The sequence below is a fragment of the Nicotiana tomentosiformis genome, chromosome 3 (assembly GCF_000390325.3).
Source record: "Nicotiana tomentosiformis chromosome 3, ASM39032v3, whole genome shotgun sequence".
NCBI lineage: Eukaryota > Viridiplantae > Streptophyta > Magnoliopsida > Solanales > Solanaceae > Nicotiana > Nicotiana tomentosiformis.
In genome coordinates, this window is record NC_090814.1 from 96,609,333 (window position 1) to 96,624,604 (window position 15,272).

At 41.5% G+C, this 15,272-nt stretch overlaps 1 protein-coding gene across 1 annotated transcript; it reads right to left on the minus strand.

Moving 5' to 3' along the window:
• Nucleotides 1-3,219: 3,219 nt before the first annotated feature.
• LOC138908205 (uncharacterized) lies at nt 3,220-9,107 on the minus strand. The gene is made up of 8 exons (XM_070198853.1): nt 8,271-9,107; nt 7,785-8,185; nt 6,656-7,212; nt 6,427-6,553; nt 5,426-6,080; nt 4,561-4,663; nt 4,005-4,372; nt 3,220-3,633 (listed from the first exon to the last, which is right to left on the minus strand). Exons 1-8 carry the CDS (start codon nt 9,105-9,107, stop codon nt 3,220-3,222), a joined length of 3,462 nt encoding a protein of 1,153 aa, XP_070054954.1.
• Between the last annotated feature and the right edge of the window lie 6,165 nt (nt 9,108-15,272).

Genomic DNA, 15,272 nt, shown 5'->3' on the forward strand with positions numbered 1-15,272 from the left:
GGATTCGACTCCGGACTTGAACCGGATTATATTTGCAGTGATCGCTTAGTCCTTTTTACAAGGCATAGTTAGGCGTGATCAAATTTTGCAACTCAGAATTTTCGCGACATCAGGTCCTTCATCATTTTTGCATACCATGGCATTTCTCTCAAAGCATCCATCAGTGGAATATTCAATTATATCTGTCGAAGCATTTCCATCATTTTTGACTTCCAGGACCTGTCCAATATATGAAATTCATGGAAATGCTTCGACAGATTCAATTGAATATTCCACTGATGGATGCTTTGAGAGAAATGCCAGGGTATGCAAAAATTATGAAGGACCTGATGTCGCGGAAATTCTGAGTTGCAAAATTTGATCACGCCCAATTATGCCTTGTAAAAAGGACTAGGCGGTCGCTGCAAATATAACCCAGTTTAAGTCCGGAGTGGAATCCCAAAGGGAACTAACCTATTTACTACAACTTTAAATAATGCTAATGATAAGCTCAGACAACTTCCGGATGCAAGAGTTTTATGAATAATCAGTGGAATTTATTTAGCTAAGGAAAAATGACAATAAAATTAGCAATAATTAAGACTAAAAGTGAATTCAAGGGTAAAAGGATCTAGGGCTATTGATTTCCCCAATTGCCGGATTAATTCTCAACTCTTTAGCTATAATCTCGCCGTAATACTCTATGAGGATTATGAGTTCCGGGCTACCGTAATTACCTCTCGATCAATTACGATAATTTACTAGAAGCATTCTCTCGAACTACTCTAGTTAACAATTTATGCAACTCAGAATTATCCCACCAAAGCATCGTTATTGTTAACCCCTCTTTTAAATTCAAGTAATTAATCTCTTAACTTACCCAAAAGTGGTGTTGTTCAACAACAATCTAACCAAGTGTTCTTTCTCAAGCAACACGAGGTAACTAGACACGATTAATCGAGGGCCCTTCCAATTAACCACAATACAATACGTAGTTGAACAATCATAGAACAAGCACGGCTCAATTATAACAAAATAGAGTCAAGACTTCATCCAACAATTGGTTCCATCAACCCTAGATAATAGATTTGGCTACTCATACTAATGGAAAACCAATTTCTAAAATAATTCATAATCAACAAATAGAAGTATGAATAAGAAGATGAAAACTCTTAGAAAATTATCCGTCTTCTCTCCCTCGTTCTTGCCTCTAAAATCTTCTAAAAATAGCTATCCCCCACTTGTGGGCGAGTTAAGGTTTCATATAGGTTTAGGTTAGTCGCTTAGGAAAACCCTGCGTGTTTGGCTTTCGTTCGCCCGTCCACGGCCGCGGATTCGCCTGCGGATTTCCACTGCCTCACTGCCTTGAGTTCGCAGACCAATTCGCGGCCCACTTTGCGGCCGCGCACCTGGAGGGGTCGTCTTGCTTGCTTTTCTCGCTCCTTTTTGATCAGGCTAACCTTCGATTGGCCTTTCACACTCCATGTTGACTCCAAAACACTCGTTAGCTCCCTCCTAGCTCGGAGTAGCTCCTGCAAAGCATCAAATTCTTAATTAGAGCATTTTGTTATCTTTTAGCATTCAAATATCAATAAAGTGCGGCTAAATTAGAGTGTAAGTAGTTTCTAAATTGCATAAATATAGCCTACTATTAATACCTCACACTTAAACTGTTGCTCATCCCTGAGCAATCAAACCACACTCTAAGAGGCCTAACTTCACTGAGCGACTTCCCTACTCATCACACCAAGAATATTTCACATAAATTGAGGACATTAGTGCAACATCTACACCTCAAGAGTTGACTCCCTCTAGCCATGCAATGTTCCTTACCAGCTTACTTACTCTAATTCATAGGTTCAGACTTACCTCTCCTTCATGAATCAAGTGCATGCTCACAACAAAAGAGACTCATTTCAGAATCAGTAAAATTCACACACACTGAGGAACTTTAAAAGGAACAGAATTCACTCACCCTCAGAAATGACATTCTTGTGCCACAGAAAATGCACCATAAGCTTGCCCGTAGTGTACAACTCTACTAATTGAGCTCACTTAGTCTAGGATGAAGTAGGACTTTATTTGGATGTAATGTAGGCTACAGGTTGGGTAGGATATATTTGGATATGATAGTGACTACACCTCGCTAAGCACTTTATTATATTTATTTTACAATCAAGTCCACATCTAAGTTAAACCAATATTTTCATCTTTAACACCACATATACCACCCCACACTTCTTCTTTGAGCACAATCACCTTAAAAGCCACCAAAGAATTATTACCAATCAACATGATACACTATTAACAATGTTCTTTTTTTTTCACAAGTGGCCTTTTCCAACAAGATATACATTTCTCCTTATTTCTCTAGTTCCACTCAAAAGCTCCACCAACTACCCCCACACTTTATCCTTTGTAAATTCATAGTATTTCGAGCGCTTACGAGAGGTAAATGGTTCAAAAAGATGGTCAATTCAAATAAGGGATAGGGCTTGTAATGTGGTTGCCAAGGAAACATGATTACAGGCTCAACGGGGTTAACTATGGTACATAGCAAATAGGTGGGTGGAGTATGTGTATATATGGTTCAACAAAGAAATGCCTATATCACTTCCCAGACTAAACAAGACTACCATTTCGCTTTGCAGACATAAGGGGCAAGTTCTAGGCGTTAAATGTCGTGCACAGAATATAACAAGCCTCACACACACAAGGCACATGACTCATTCCAAATTAGATCATCAAACACTCAGATCAGGGTACTTAAGCCAAATTAAGAACATACATTTTAAGGCCTTCTTACAAGAGTCAACAAATGAGCCTAAGCGTCACAATAAAGTAACCGCTATATTCAAGGCATTACGGAATTACGAGATCCTATTCTAATTCTGCCCATAGCCGATAAGTTCCTAACTAAAAATAAAAAGCTAACTACACCGAGTTCAAACAAAACCCTTAGAAAAGAACCGTGGTTTGAAGAAAAACCAAGGGGGAATTGATACACTACTACAAAAGAAAATCTTTTTTTTTCTTTTCTTTTCGACTTTAGTCCCTCAAGAAACCCATCGAATGATATCCATCGTCGGGCCAAGTCGAAATTGATTTATACAAATAAACTACGAAACTATCTACATACAACATACAACAAAGTATCCCCCACCCCACACTTAAAAAGATGGTGTGTCCCCATGTCATACAAAGTAAAGTAATATGAGGTAAAGGAACTTCCCTAGTGGATCAGTCTTGATCGGAGACAGTGCCAGGGTCGAGATGACATGCTCTCCCTAGCGCACGCAGCCAGCCCATGATTTTCTTTTCTGACTTCACATTTTGGGTGGCCAAAGCATCAACTCTGGTCCCCAATTCCGTGATGGAAGTGCGCAGTCCTGCCATGTCTTGTTCTAGGGCTGTCATTCGCGTGCTCCGTCTGCCCTGGGATGATCCTTCAGCCACTGCAGCTTGTTCCTGTGGGGGTGAGGCAGGTTCAACCTCCTCCTGCCCTTCATCTCCCTCTTCCGACGCATTAGAATCGTCACTATGAGTTGCCCCTAGTGCCACCGGGTCTTTCCCGATGGTCACTTTGTCTGCCCGAAACTTTACTTTTTTCTTTACCATGCCATCCGCATTTGGGTTCTCAGGCACCCTTGCTGCCTGGCATAATCTAGTGATCAGAGAGGGGAAAAAGAACCATACCTCTTCTGTGGTGAACGGACGAACATCTCAGACTGAATAACCTTGGCCACATCGAAGTCATGGCCATTCACGAAATACCATATCAAGGCAGCTCTCGGACCATTTACCTCAGTGGTGTTGTGGGATGGCAGCAAGCGACTATTGATGATGTACAACCAACATTTTCCTTCAAAAGTGAGTGAGGAAGAGTGTAGCTTCGATCCCGGCACAACCCACACTACTTCTTTGTCTGTGCATAGATAGTTCTGAAAAACTTGTTCCATGTGATGGGTTCTCTCCTATAAGTATCATAGAAATCCTCCTCCCCATTGAATTCAGGCAATCGATACACTCTCCTGATGGCTTCTGTGTCGCACAGTGCATATTCTATCCTCATGTTCGGGGCAGTTGGCATAGAACTCCTGAACAAGCATCAAGTTACCCTCCTCCGGCTCTTCGAAAAAGTTGTCCAATCTGCGCCTGATCAACTCCCGATACATATTAGGGCACTCATCCTGGAGGGATGCCCTGTCAATACCCCTTTCCGATACAGGTTTTTTAGTGGCCTTCAAACTGAAATGGTCTTGGGCAGCTCTGGAGACAAACCTGGTACGATCAAACTGAGTTGCACTGGCCGGTGCCCGTCCCCAAGATGAGCCTCCATGAACACGTGATGAGGCCCCGGTAGCGCGTCTCTTCCTTGAAGGTTGCATGTTACCTACACAATAAATACTACTATCAGTGGAGAGAGGAATATGTGTCCCAATGGCGGTTACTCAGACTTCACTCGCACAATTGGTCACAATTTATATTCAACACTCATTAAGGCAAATCAACAAACAGGTAGTGTGCATATGTTCCCCCAAGTCACCCAAAGACCCAATTAGACTACCATTCCTCACAAACCCAACAATGGCTTCCCCCAAATCAACCAATTCACATAGCCTCCATATACCACATATAAACCACAATCCAAATCCCAGACAAAAGCACCTATGATTTTACTACCCTATACATACAATATCAAGGGAAAAGATTGAGAAAAACAAATTACAAAAAAGAAAAAAAAAGAGGAATACTAAGAAAGAGGAATAAAATCATGTACTTACTTGGAGATCTTGAGAAGAACAGAGGTTGGAGATCGGTTGAGTGGAGAAGAGAAGAAAGGAGAAGAGTCTTGTGTTGAAAGGAAAATATAGGGGAAGGGAGGGGTTTGGGTTCTTGAAGTTAGGAAGGGAAGAAGAGAAGTGGGGGAAATGAGGGTTTGGGTTAGGGAAAATAAGGGGGTTTAAGTGTGTGGTGGGGGACTAAAAATAAAATAAAAACTTACATGGACACGCTCGCGCATCCGCACCCCAATTCGCGGTCCAATCCGCGGCCGTGGACGGGGGGCAGAACACAGGCCAAAATCTGCGGCCATATCCGCGGTCCAATCCGCGGCCGCAGATCTCCGTCTCCAGCCAAGTTTTGTGTTTGCTGCATTTTTACCTATTCTCGGGTTAATATCGACCCCCGAATCCTTCCGATGCACATAACTTTTGCCCTGCACACTAGTAGATCGGTCAAAGTCGTTCAAAATCAATTACAACAACCAAAGTAAGAAAAATAATGGGTTGCATCCCAAAAAGCGCCTAAGTTAACGTCGCGGCATGACGATTTACAACAAACCATGGGTTGCCTCCCAGGAAGTGCCGGATTTAACGTCGTGACACGACGCAGGCTTTCATTATCACTCCTCGTTCGCGTACTGGGGCTCTTCCAAAGTTATCACCACTCTATCCCCTTTCTCTTCGACCATTCCAAGGTAATGTTTTAACCTTTGCCCATTTACTGTGAACTTGTTTGTCCCATCTTCGGATTCAATCTCTACAGCTCCACTTGAGAACACTTGCACCACTATGAAGGGTCCTGACCATCGAGACTTCAACTTACCCGGAAACAATCTCAATCTCGATTTGTATAACAACACTAGATCTCCGGGCTTGAAGTTCCGATCTAAGATATGCTTATCATGGATCATTTTCATCTTTTCTTTGTATAATCTAGCATTCTCAAATGCATGGAACCTGAATTCCTCGAGCTCATGTAACTCAGTGACTCTGCTGGTGCCTGTGGTCTCTATATCCAGATTCAACTGCCGTAGTGCCCAAAGTGCTTTATGTTCGAGCTCTACCGGAAGGTGGAATGCCTTTCCAAACACCAACTTGTACGGTGACATACCAATTAGAGTTTTGAATGTTGTGCGGTACGCCCATAATGCATCACCCAACTTCTTCGCCCAATCAATCCTTGTTGCATTCACTGTCTTTGTTAGGACACTTTTAATTTCTCTATTGGACACTTCAACTTGCCCGCTCGTCTGTGGGTGGTACGGTGTGGCTACTTTGTGGCGAATTCCATACTTTTCCAACAGACGTGCGAACGCTCTATTGCAAAAATGGGTTCCACCATCACTGATTATAGCTCTCGGGGTGTCAAAACGTGTGAAGATATTTTTCTTTAGGAAATTTGTTACCCCTTTTGCATCATTGGTTGGGAGAGCCACCGCTTCGACCCACTTAGAGACATAGTCAACCACTACCAATATATATTTGTTACCATACGAGTTGATGAACGACCCCATAAAGTCGATCCCCCCACATGTCAAAAACTTCCACCTCTTGAATTGTGGTCATCGGCATCTCGTGACGGTGAGATATGTTGCATGTCCTTTGGCATTCATCGCAACTTTTGACCCAAGCATGGGCATCCTTGAACAGGGTAGGCCAATACAATCCCGATTCCAACACTTTTGCTGCTGTTCGGATTCCTCCAAAGTGTCCACCATATGGTGAAGCATGACAAGCCTGCAAAACAGAAGGTTGATCTTTCTCGGGGATACACTTCCGGATCATGTTATCTACACATATTTTAAACAATAGAGGTTCATCCCAATAATAGACTCGACAATCGCGGAAGAACTTTTTCTTTTGAATTGAGGAGAGTTCATAAGGTACAATACCGCTTGCTAAATAGTTAGCAATATCAACATACCACGGCGTCTCCTCCATTGTCACAGCAAGTAACTGTTCATCTAGGAATGTCTCTGTTATGTCTTCAACCTCCATTCTCTTTTCAGCTCCTTCCAATCTTGAGAGGTGGTCTGCCACTTGATTGTCTGTCCCCTTTCTGTCACAAATTTCCAGATCGAATTCTTGTAGCAACAGAACCCAGCGAATCAAGCGTGGCTTTGACTCCTTCTTTGCAATCAAGTACCTAATTGCTGCATGGTCAGTATAAACAATAACTTTTGAACCAATTAAGTACGACCTGAATTTGTCGAAGGCAAACACTACAACCAGTATTTCCTTTTTTGTTACAGTGTAATTGAGTTGTGCACCGCTGAGCGTCCTGCTTGCATAGTAAATCGGGTGCATCATTTTGTCTTTGCGTTGCCCCAAGACTGCTCCTATAGCATAATCACTGGCGTCACACATGAGTTCGAGTGATTGCTCCCAGTTGAGTGCCACTATGATGGGTGCAGTCACCAATCTCTTCTTCAGCTCCTCAAAAACCAACCTGCAATCATTAGAAAACACAAAGGGCTGATCCTTTTCAAGCAACTTACATAAGGGGTTAGCAATTTTGGAAATCTTGAATGAATCGCCTATAGAACCCGACGTGCCCAAGGAAACTTCTCACTGCCTTTACCAAAGTGGGCGGTGGCAGCTTCTCAATCACATCAATCTTAGCATGGTCGACTTCAATGCCCTTGCTGGACACTCGATGCCCCAACATTATTCCTTCTTGTACCATAAAATGGCATTTTTCCCAATTCAGCACTAGATTTGTCTCTACACATCTTTTGAGCACTCTTCTTAAGTTGTGAAGACAATATTCAATGAATCCCCCACCACGGAGAAATCATCCATAAACACCTCCATAATATCCTCCACCATGTCAGTGAAAATGGCTAACATGCACCGCTGGAATGTAGCCGGTGCATTGCAAAGTCCAAAGGGCATTCTCCGAAAGGCAAAAATGCCATATGGACAAGTAAGGATGTTTTCTCTCTGTCTTCCGGGGCTATTGAGATTTGGTTATACCCCGAGTATCCATCCAAGAAATAGAAGTGGGACCGCCCAGCTAACCTGTCCAACATTTGGTCAATGAAAGGCAATGGGAAATGGTCCTTTCGAGTGGATGTGTTCAGTTTCCGATAGTCCATGCAAATTCGCCACCCCGTGACTGTACGAGTCGAGATCAACTCGTTATTCTCATTTTGTACGACCATCATTCCTCCCCTTTTCGGCACACATTGGACAGGACTGACCCAGTTGCTATCAGAGATGGGGAAGATGATACCCGCATCCAGCCACTTGATCACTTCCTTCTTTACTACTTCCTTCATATTTGGGTTCAACCATCGTTGATGCTCCCTGGAAGGTTTTTGCCCCTCTTCCAGAAGAATCTTGTCCATGCACAAGGCTGGGTTGATACTCTTTATGTCTACCATGGTCCAACCAATGGCAGTCTTACATTCTTGCAATACCTACAATAGTTGCTCTACCTGCACAACTAGCAAACTAGATGATATAATAACATGCAAAGTAGAATTAGGCCCCAAGAAAGCGTACCTGAGGTGGGCTGGAAGTGGTTTCAAGTCCAACTGTGGTGGCTCCTCTATTGATGGTTTTGCAGGTGGTGTTGCTCTCTCTTCTAAGCGTAAGGGCTCGAACTGAGGTTCCCTTTTTCCAGAATCCTTGACCTTCGAGAGCCATGACCCACTCTGTCAACCCTTCACCGTCCATATCTTCCAAATTCATCAAGCAGGCTTCTAGTGGATCCTTGACATTAAGGGTCTCATCCTCTTCTTGCAGTATCGCATCCACGACCTCCACTAGTGAGCAATTTGCAAATTCACTGGGTCTCCTCATGGATTGTTGAACGTTGAATATTATTTCTTCATTGTTAAACCTCATTTTCAACTCTCCAGTCTCACAATCAATTAAAGCTCTCCCAGTGGCTAAGAATGGCCTTCTCAGAATGATGGGTATCTCTTTATCCACCTGACAGTCAAGAACAACAAAGTCTGCAGGAAATACAAATTTCCCCACTTGCACAAGCACATCATCAAGAATTCTTGTCGGTCTTTTGACTGTGCGATCGGCTAGTTGCAGCAACATTGAGGTCGGTCTAGCTCTGCCTATGCCCAATTTTGTATAGATTGCCAAGGGCATCAAGTTTATGCTGGCTCCCAAGTCACGCAATGCTTTAGCAAAAGCATAACTCCCAATATTGCATGGGATAATGAAGCTACATGGATCAGACACATTTTGGGCCATTGGTCTTGTCACTATCGCGCTGCAGGTCTGTGTCAGAATTACAGTGGACAGGTCCTGGAAGTCAAATTTTCGCCACATCAGGTCCTTCATCATTTTTGCATACCCTGGCATTTCTCTCAAAGCATCCATCAGTGGAATATTCAATTGAATCTGTCAAAGCATTTCCATGAATTTCCTGTATTGATCATCTTTCTTTTCTTTTTTCCCTCTCTGATCACTAGATTGTGCCGGGCAGCAAAAGTGCCTGAGAACCCAAATGTGGATGGCATGGTAAAGAAAGAAGCAAAGTTCCTGGCAGACAAAGTGACCATCGGGAAAGACCCAGTGGCACCAGAGGCAACTCATAGTGACGATTCTAATGCATCGGAAGAGGGCGATGAAGGTCAGGAGGAGGTTGAACCTGCCTCACCCCCACAGGAACAACCTGCAGTGGCCGAAGGACCATCCCGGGGTAGACAGAGCACACTAATGACAACCCTAAAACAAGACATAGCAGGAGTGCGCACTTCCATCACAGAATTGGGGACCAGAGTTGATGCTTTGGCTACCCAAAATGCGAAGTCAGAAAAGAAAATCATGGGCTGGCTGCGTGCGCTGGGGAGAGCATGTCATCTCGACCCTGGCACTGTCTCCGATCAAGACTGATCCACCAGGGAAGTTCCTTTACCTCATATTACTTTACTTTGTATGACATGGGGACATGCTATCTTTTTAATTATGGGGTGGGGGATACTTTGTTGTATGTTGTATGTAGACAGTTTCGTAGTTTATTTGTATAAATCAATTTCAACTTGAACCGACAATGGATATCATTCGATGGGTTTCTTGAAGGTCTAAAGTCGAAAAGAAAAGAAAAAAAAACCAAAAAGATTTTCTTTTGTAGTAGTGTATCAATTCCCCCTTGATTTTTATTCAAACCACGGTTCTTTTTCAAGGGTTTTGTTTGAACCCAGTGTAGTTAGCTTTTTATTTTTAGTTAGGAACTTATGGACTATAGGTAGAATTAGCATAGGATCCCGTAATTTCGTAATACCTTGAATATAGTGGTTACTTTAGTGTGATGCTTAGGCTCATTTGTTGACTCTTGTAAGAAGGCCTTAAAATGTATGTTCTTAATTTGGCTTAAGTACCTTGATCTGAGTGTTTGATGATCTAATCTGGAATGAGACATGTGCCATGTGTGTGTAAGGCTTGTTATATTTTGTGCACGACATTTAACGCCTAGAACTTGCCCCGTATGTCTGCAAAGCGAAATGGTAGTCTTGTTTAGTTTGGAAAGTGATATAGGCATTTCTTTGTTGAACCATATATATACATACTCCACCCACCTATTTGCTATGTACCATAGTTAACCTCGTTGAGCCTGTAATCCTGTTTTCTTGGCAACCACATTACAAGCCCTATCTCTTGTTTGAATTGACCATCTTTTTGAACCCTTTACCTCTCGTAAGCACTTGAAATACTATGAATCTACAAAGGATAAAGTGTGGGGTAGTTGGTGGAGCTTTTGAGTGGAACTAGGGAAATAAGGAGAAAGGTATATCTTGTTGGAAAAGGTCACTTGTGAAAAAAAAAAACATTGTTAATAGTGTATCATGTTGATTGGTAATAATTCTTTGGTGGCTTTTAAGGTGATTGTGCTCAAAGAAGAAGTGTGGGGTGGTATATGTGGTGTTAAAGATAAAAATATTGGTTTAACTAAGGTGTGGACTTGATTGTAAACTAAATGTATTAAAGTGCTTAAGGAGGTGTAGTCACTATCATATCCAAATATATCTTACCCAATCTGTAGCCTACATTACATCTAAATAAAGTCCTACTTGATCCTAGACTGAGTGAGCTCAATTAGTAGAGTAGTACACTACGGGCAAGCCTATGGTGCGTTTTTTGTGGCACAAGAATGTCATTTCTGAGGGTGAGTGAATTCTGTTCCTTTTAAAGTTCCTCAGTGTGTGTAAATTTAACTGATTGTGAAATGAGTCTCTTTTGTTGTGAGCAGGCACTTGATTCATGAAGGAGAGGTAAGTCTGGACCTATGAATTAGAGTAAGTAAGCCAGTTAGGAACATTGCGTGGCTAGAGAGAGTCAACTCCTGAGGTATAGATGTTGCAATAATGTCCTCAATTTATGTGAAATATTCTTGGTGTGACGAGTAGGGAAGTCGCTCAGTGAAGTTAGGCCTCTTAGAGTGTGGTTTGATTGCTCGGGGACGAGCAATGGTTTAAGTGTGAGGTATTGATAGTAGGCTATATTTATGCAATTTAGGCACTACTTACACTCTAATTTAGCCGCATTTTACTGATATTTGAATGCTAAAAGATAACAAAATGCTCTAATTAAGAATTTGATGCTTTGCAGGAGCTACTCTAAGCTAGGAGGGAGCTAACGAGTGCTTTGGAGTCAACATGGAGTGTGAAAGGCCAATCGAAGGTTAGCCCCGTCGAAAAGGAGCGAGAAAAGCAAGCGAGACGACCCCTGCAGGTGCACGGCCGCGAATTGGTCCGCGAACTAAATGCAGTGAGGCAGTGGAAATCCGCGGCCGGATCCGCGGTCAATTCGCGGCCGCGGACGAAAGCCAAACACGCAGGGTTAATTATGTAATTTCCTAGGCGACTAACCTAAACCTATATAAAACCTAAACTCGCCCAGAAGTGGGGGATAACTGTTTTTAGAAGATTTTAGAGGCAAGAACGAGGGAGAGAAGACGGATAATTTCCTAAGAGTTTTCATCTTCTTCTTCATACTTCTATTTGTTGATTATGAATTATTTTAGTGATTTGTTTTCCATTAGTATTAGTAGCTAAATCTATTATCTAGGGTTGATGGAACCAATTGTTGGATGAATTCTTGACTCTATTTTGTTATAATTGAGCCGTGCTTGTTCTATGATTGTTCAACTACGTATTGTATTGTGGTTAATTGGAAGGGCCCTTGATTAATCATGTCTAGTTACCTTGTGTTGCTTGATAAAGAACACTTGGTTAGATTGTTGTTGAACAACACCACTCTTGGGTAAGTTAAGAGATTAATTACTTTAATTTAAAAGTGAGGTTAGAAATAACGATGCTTTGGTGGGATAATTCTGAGTTGCATAAATTGTTAACTAGAGTAGTTCGAGAGAATGCTTCTAGTAAATTATCGTAATTGATCGAGAGGTAATTACGGTAGCCCGAAACTCATAATCCTCATAGAGTATTACGGCGAGATTATAGCTAAAGAGTTGAGAATTAATCCGGCAATTGGGGAAATCAATAGCCATAGATCCTTTTACCCTTGAATTCAATTTTAGTCTTCATTATTGTTAATTTTATTGTCATTTTTCCTTAGCTAAATAAATTTCACTGATTATTCATAAAACTCTTGCATCCGGAAGTTGTCTGAGTTTATCATTAGCATTATTTAAAGTTGTAGTAAATAGGTTAGTTCCCTGTGGGATTCGACTTCGGAATTGAATCGGGTTATATTTGCAGCGACCGCTTAGTCGTTTTTACAAGGCATAGTTAGGCGTGATCATTTAGTGTGAAGTTTTAGCAAATGAACTAAATAACTTAAGCATGTTTAGTCTGAAATTTTAGTAAATGAACTAAATAACTTAAGCATGTTTAGTCTGAAGTTTTAGCAAATGAACTAAATAACTTCAACATATTTAGACTGAAGTTTCGGATAAATCTCATGACAAAACTGTAGACTGCAGGATAAATAACTTTAGCATGTAGCATGAAGTTTTAGCTTCAATATGAAACAACTTCATGCTATATTAGCATGAAGTTTTAGTTTCAACATGAAACAATATCATGCTACATTAGCATGAAGTTTTAGCTTCAAGGTGAAACAACTTTGTGATTCTGAAGATGAATCTGGACAAGTTATTGGTTTTTTTTATAAAGCTGCTGAGAGGAGATGAGGATATCTTTTTTCACGAATGAGATTGCAGATCACGCGATTAATGCGTGATGCAGGTTTTATATCTTTTTTCAGGGGTGTAATTGTCATATTATTACGAATTTTTTGTTAGCTGGCTATCAAATCAATAATTTTTTAAAATATGGTACGGATTAAAAGGTAGCACAAATATAGGTACGACTGCAAATCCCCCAAAATTTGGCTCCCATTTTTGGACTGAAAGGAAGTGACCGTTTACAAACCAAGGCCCATTTTGCAAAGCTTTAATCATATTTTCCTCCTTGTTAAACTTAAGGATGTAATAGACAGCACCAAGATCTATTAAGGATGATCAGCTGGCAAAACAAAGATAATAGAAGACAAGGTGAAGAAGGACAACAAGCCAAGCTCACCTAGCGATAGGCTGGCGATGCCAGGCATAAAACCAGGCTCACCTGGCGATAGGCTGCGATGCTAGGCATAAAGCCAGGCTCCCCAGGCATTAGGCTGGCAACGCCAGGCCTAAAGCCAGGCTCCCCAAGTGTTAGGCTAGCGACGCCAGGCCTAAAGCCAGGTTCACCTGATTAGGCAGCTACAGTAAACCCCAACCTTAGTGCCACTGGAGAGATTTTGGCCTATGTAAATGGTGTTCCGGCGTATGTATCAGAGAACAAACTTGATGAAGATGTTGATATGAATATTAGGGATGATATAGTGGGTTCAGACCAAATTTCAAGCAATGGGAAGGGTGGTGATCTCACTAGGACAGTGCTTTTAGAGCAGACTGCTACATTAACTCCTGGGCTAGGCAATGTCTCTGAGCTACAACTCAAGGAGTATGAACAGGCTGATGAGCGAGCAATTGTTCCAAGAGCATCTGGGGAAATAGAGGAAGTGCCTATGGAATCTGGCACCGATCAAATTATGCAACTATATCTTAATGTTCCACTTAAGACTTCTCTACAACAGTTACATAATTTAGTTACACACAATGTGACACCAATTGATGAAGACTTATTGAGACAAAATCCAATGGAGGATGAAGGAGAAAATGAATCAACTGCAGAAAACTTCAAACAAGTGGCTAGGGAAGGGGATTTATCACCCACAACTAGTGCTAAAGGAGGTAAGAAAACTAAGAAGAATCAGAGTAAAGATCCACCACAACCTTCAAGAATAATGCCAGGAGGGCAGCTTCTCTATCTAAATGATGATGATCAAAACATTAATATGGAACATAAGGTCTGTGAATACACAACATGCCTTTCCTAGAGTGATCAACATGAATATGGAGCATAATTTTTGTGTAGTTGCATTGATGGAGCCTTTTCAAAAGAAGGGACTCATTGATAGATATAAAAGGAGGTTGAATATGGAGACTGCTTATGCAAATATTAATGGGTAAATATGGTTGTTCTTTGATGCAGTGGTGGAATAGGAATTAGTGGAGGATACTGAGCAACAGGTGACTGTGAGAGTGTTTCACCATGACCTGCGGCAGCACATGATGATGACATTTGTTTATGCAAAATATTCAGCAATGGAGAGGTTGGATTTGTGGGATCACTTGTATTACTTGGCAAGTGATATGGAATTACCATGGTTGGTAGGAGGGGATTTCAACGTGGTATTGCATGAAGATGAGAAAATAGGGGGACTTCCAGTACACCCTCCTGAATATGAGGATTTTGCATTTTGTGTAAACTCCTGTGGTTTGTTTGAGCAAGGGTACAAAGGAAGTCCATTCACATGGTGGAATGGGAGATCCAATGCTGAGTGTATATTCAAGAGATTGGATAGGATTTTTGTGAATTTGCCATTTCAGAACATGTTGCCAATTTTTGAAGTTGAGCATCTAATCAGACCTGGATCAGATCATGCACCATTGCTAATGACATGTGGGGTGCAGACAACCAATTTTGTCAAGCCTTTCAGATTCTTGAACTTTTGGACAAAGCATGCTACATTTATGGATGTGGTGAGGCAGAATTGATAAGTTGATTTCATAGGGGATCCGTTTTTTATGTTTAAGAAGAATATCAAGAGGGTGAAGGCAGCACTCTCAAAATGGAGTAGGGAAACATTTGGTGATATCTTCAAGCAATTGGCTATTTTGGAGGACATTGTTAGGGTAAAGGAGATGTTGTTTGAAGAAGAGCCTACAACTGAGAATAGGATTGTGCTTCAAAAGGCTTAATCTGAATTGAAGAAATACTTGAGTATTGAGGAGCAGTATTGGAAGCAAAAAGATGGGATGACTTGGTTTGTTGAAGGAGATAGGAATACAAGTTTCTTTCACAATCGTGTCAATGGGCAAAACAAAGAAATTGCAACTGAAGAGGATCAAAAATGGCAGTGGGGTATGGATTGAATACCAGGAGCAATTGGCTACAGCTGCAGTGGACTTCTATC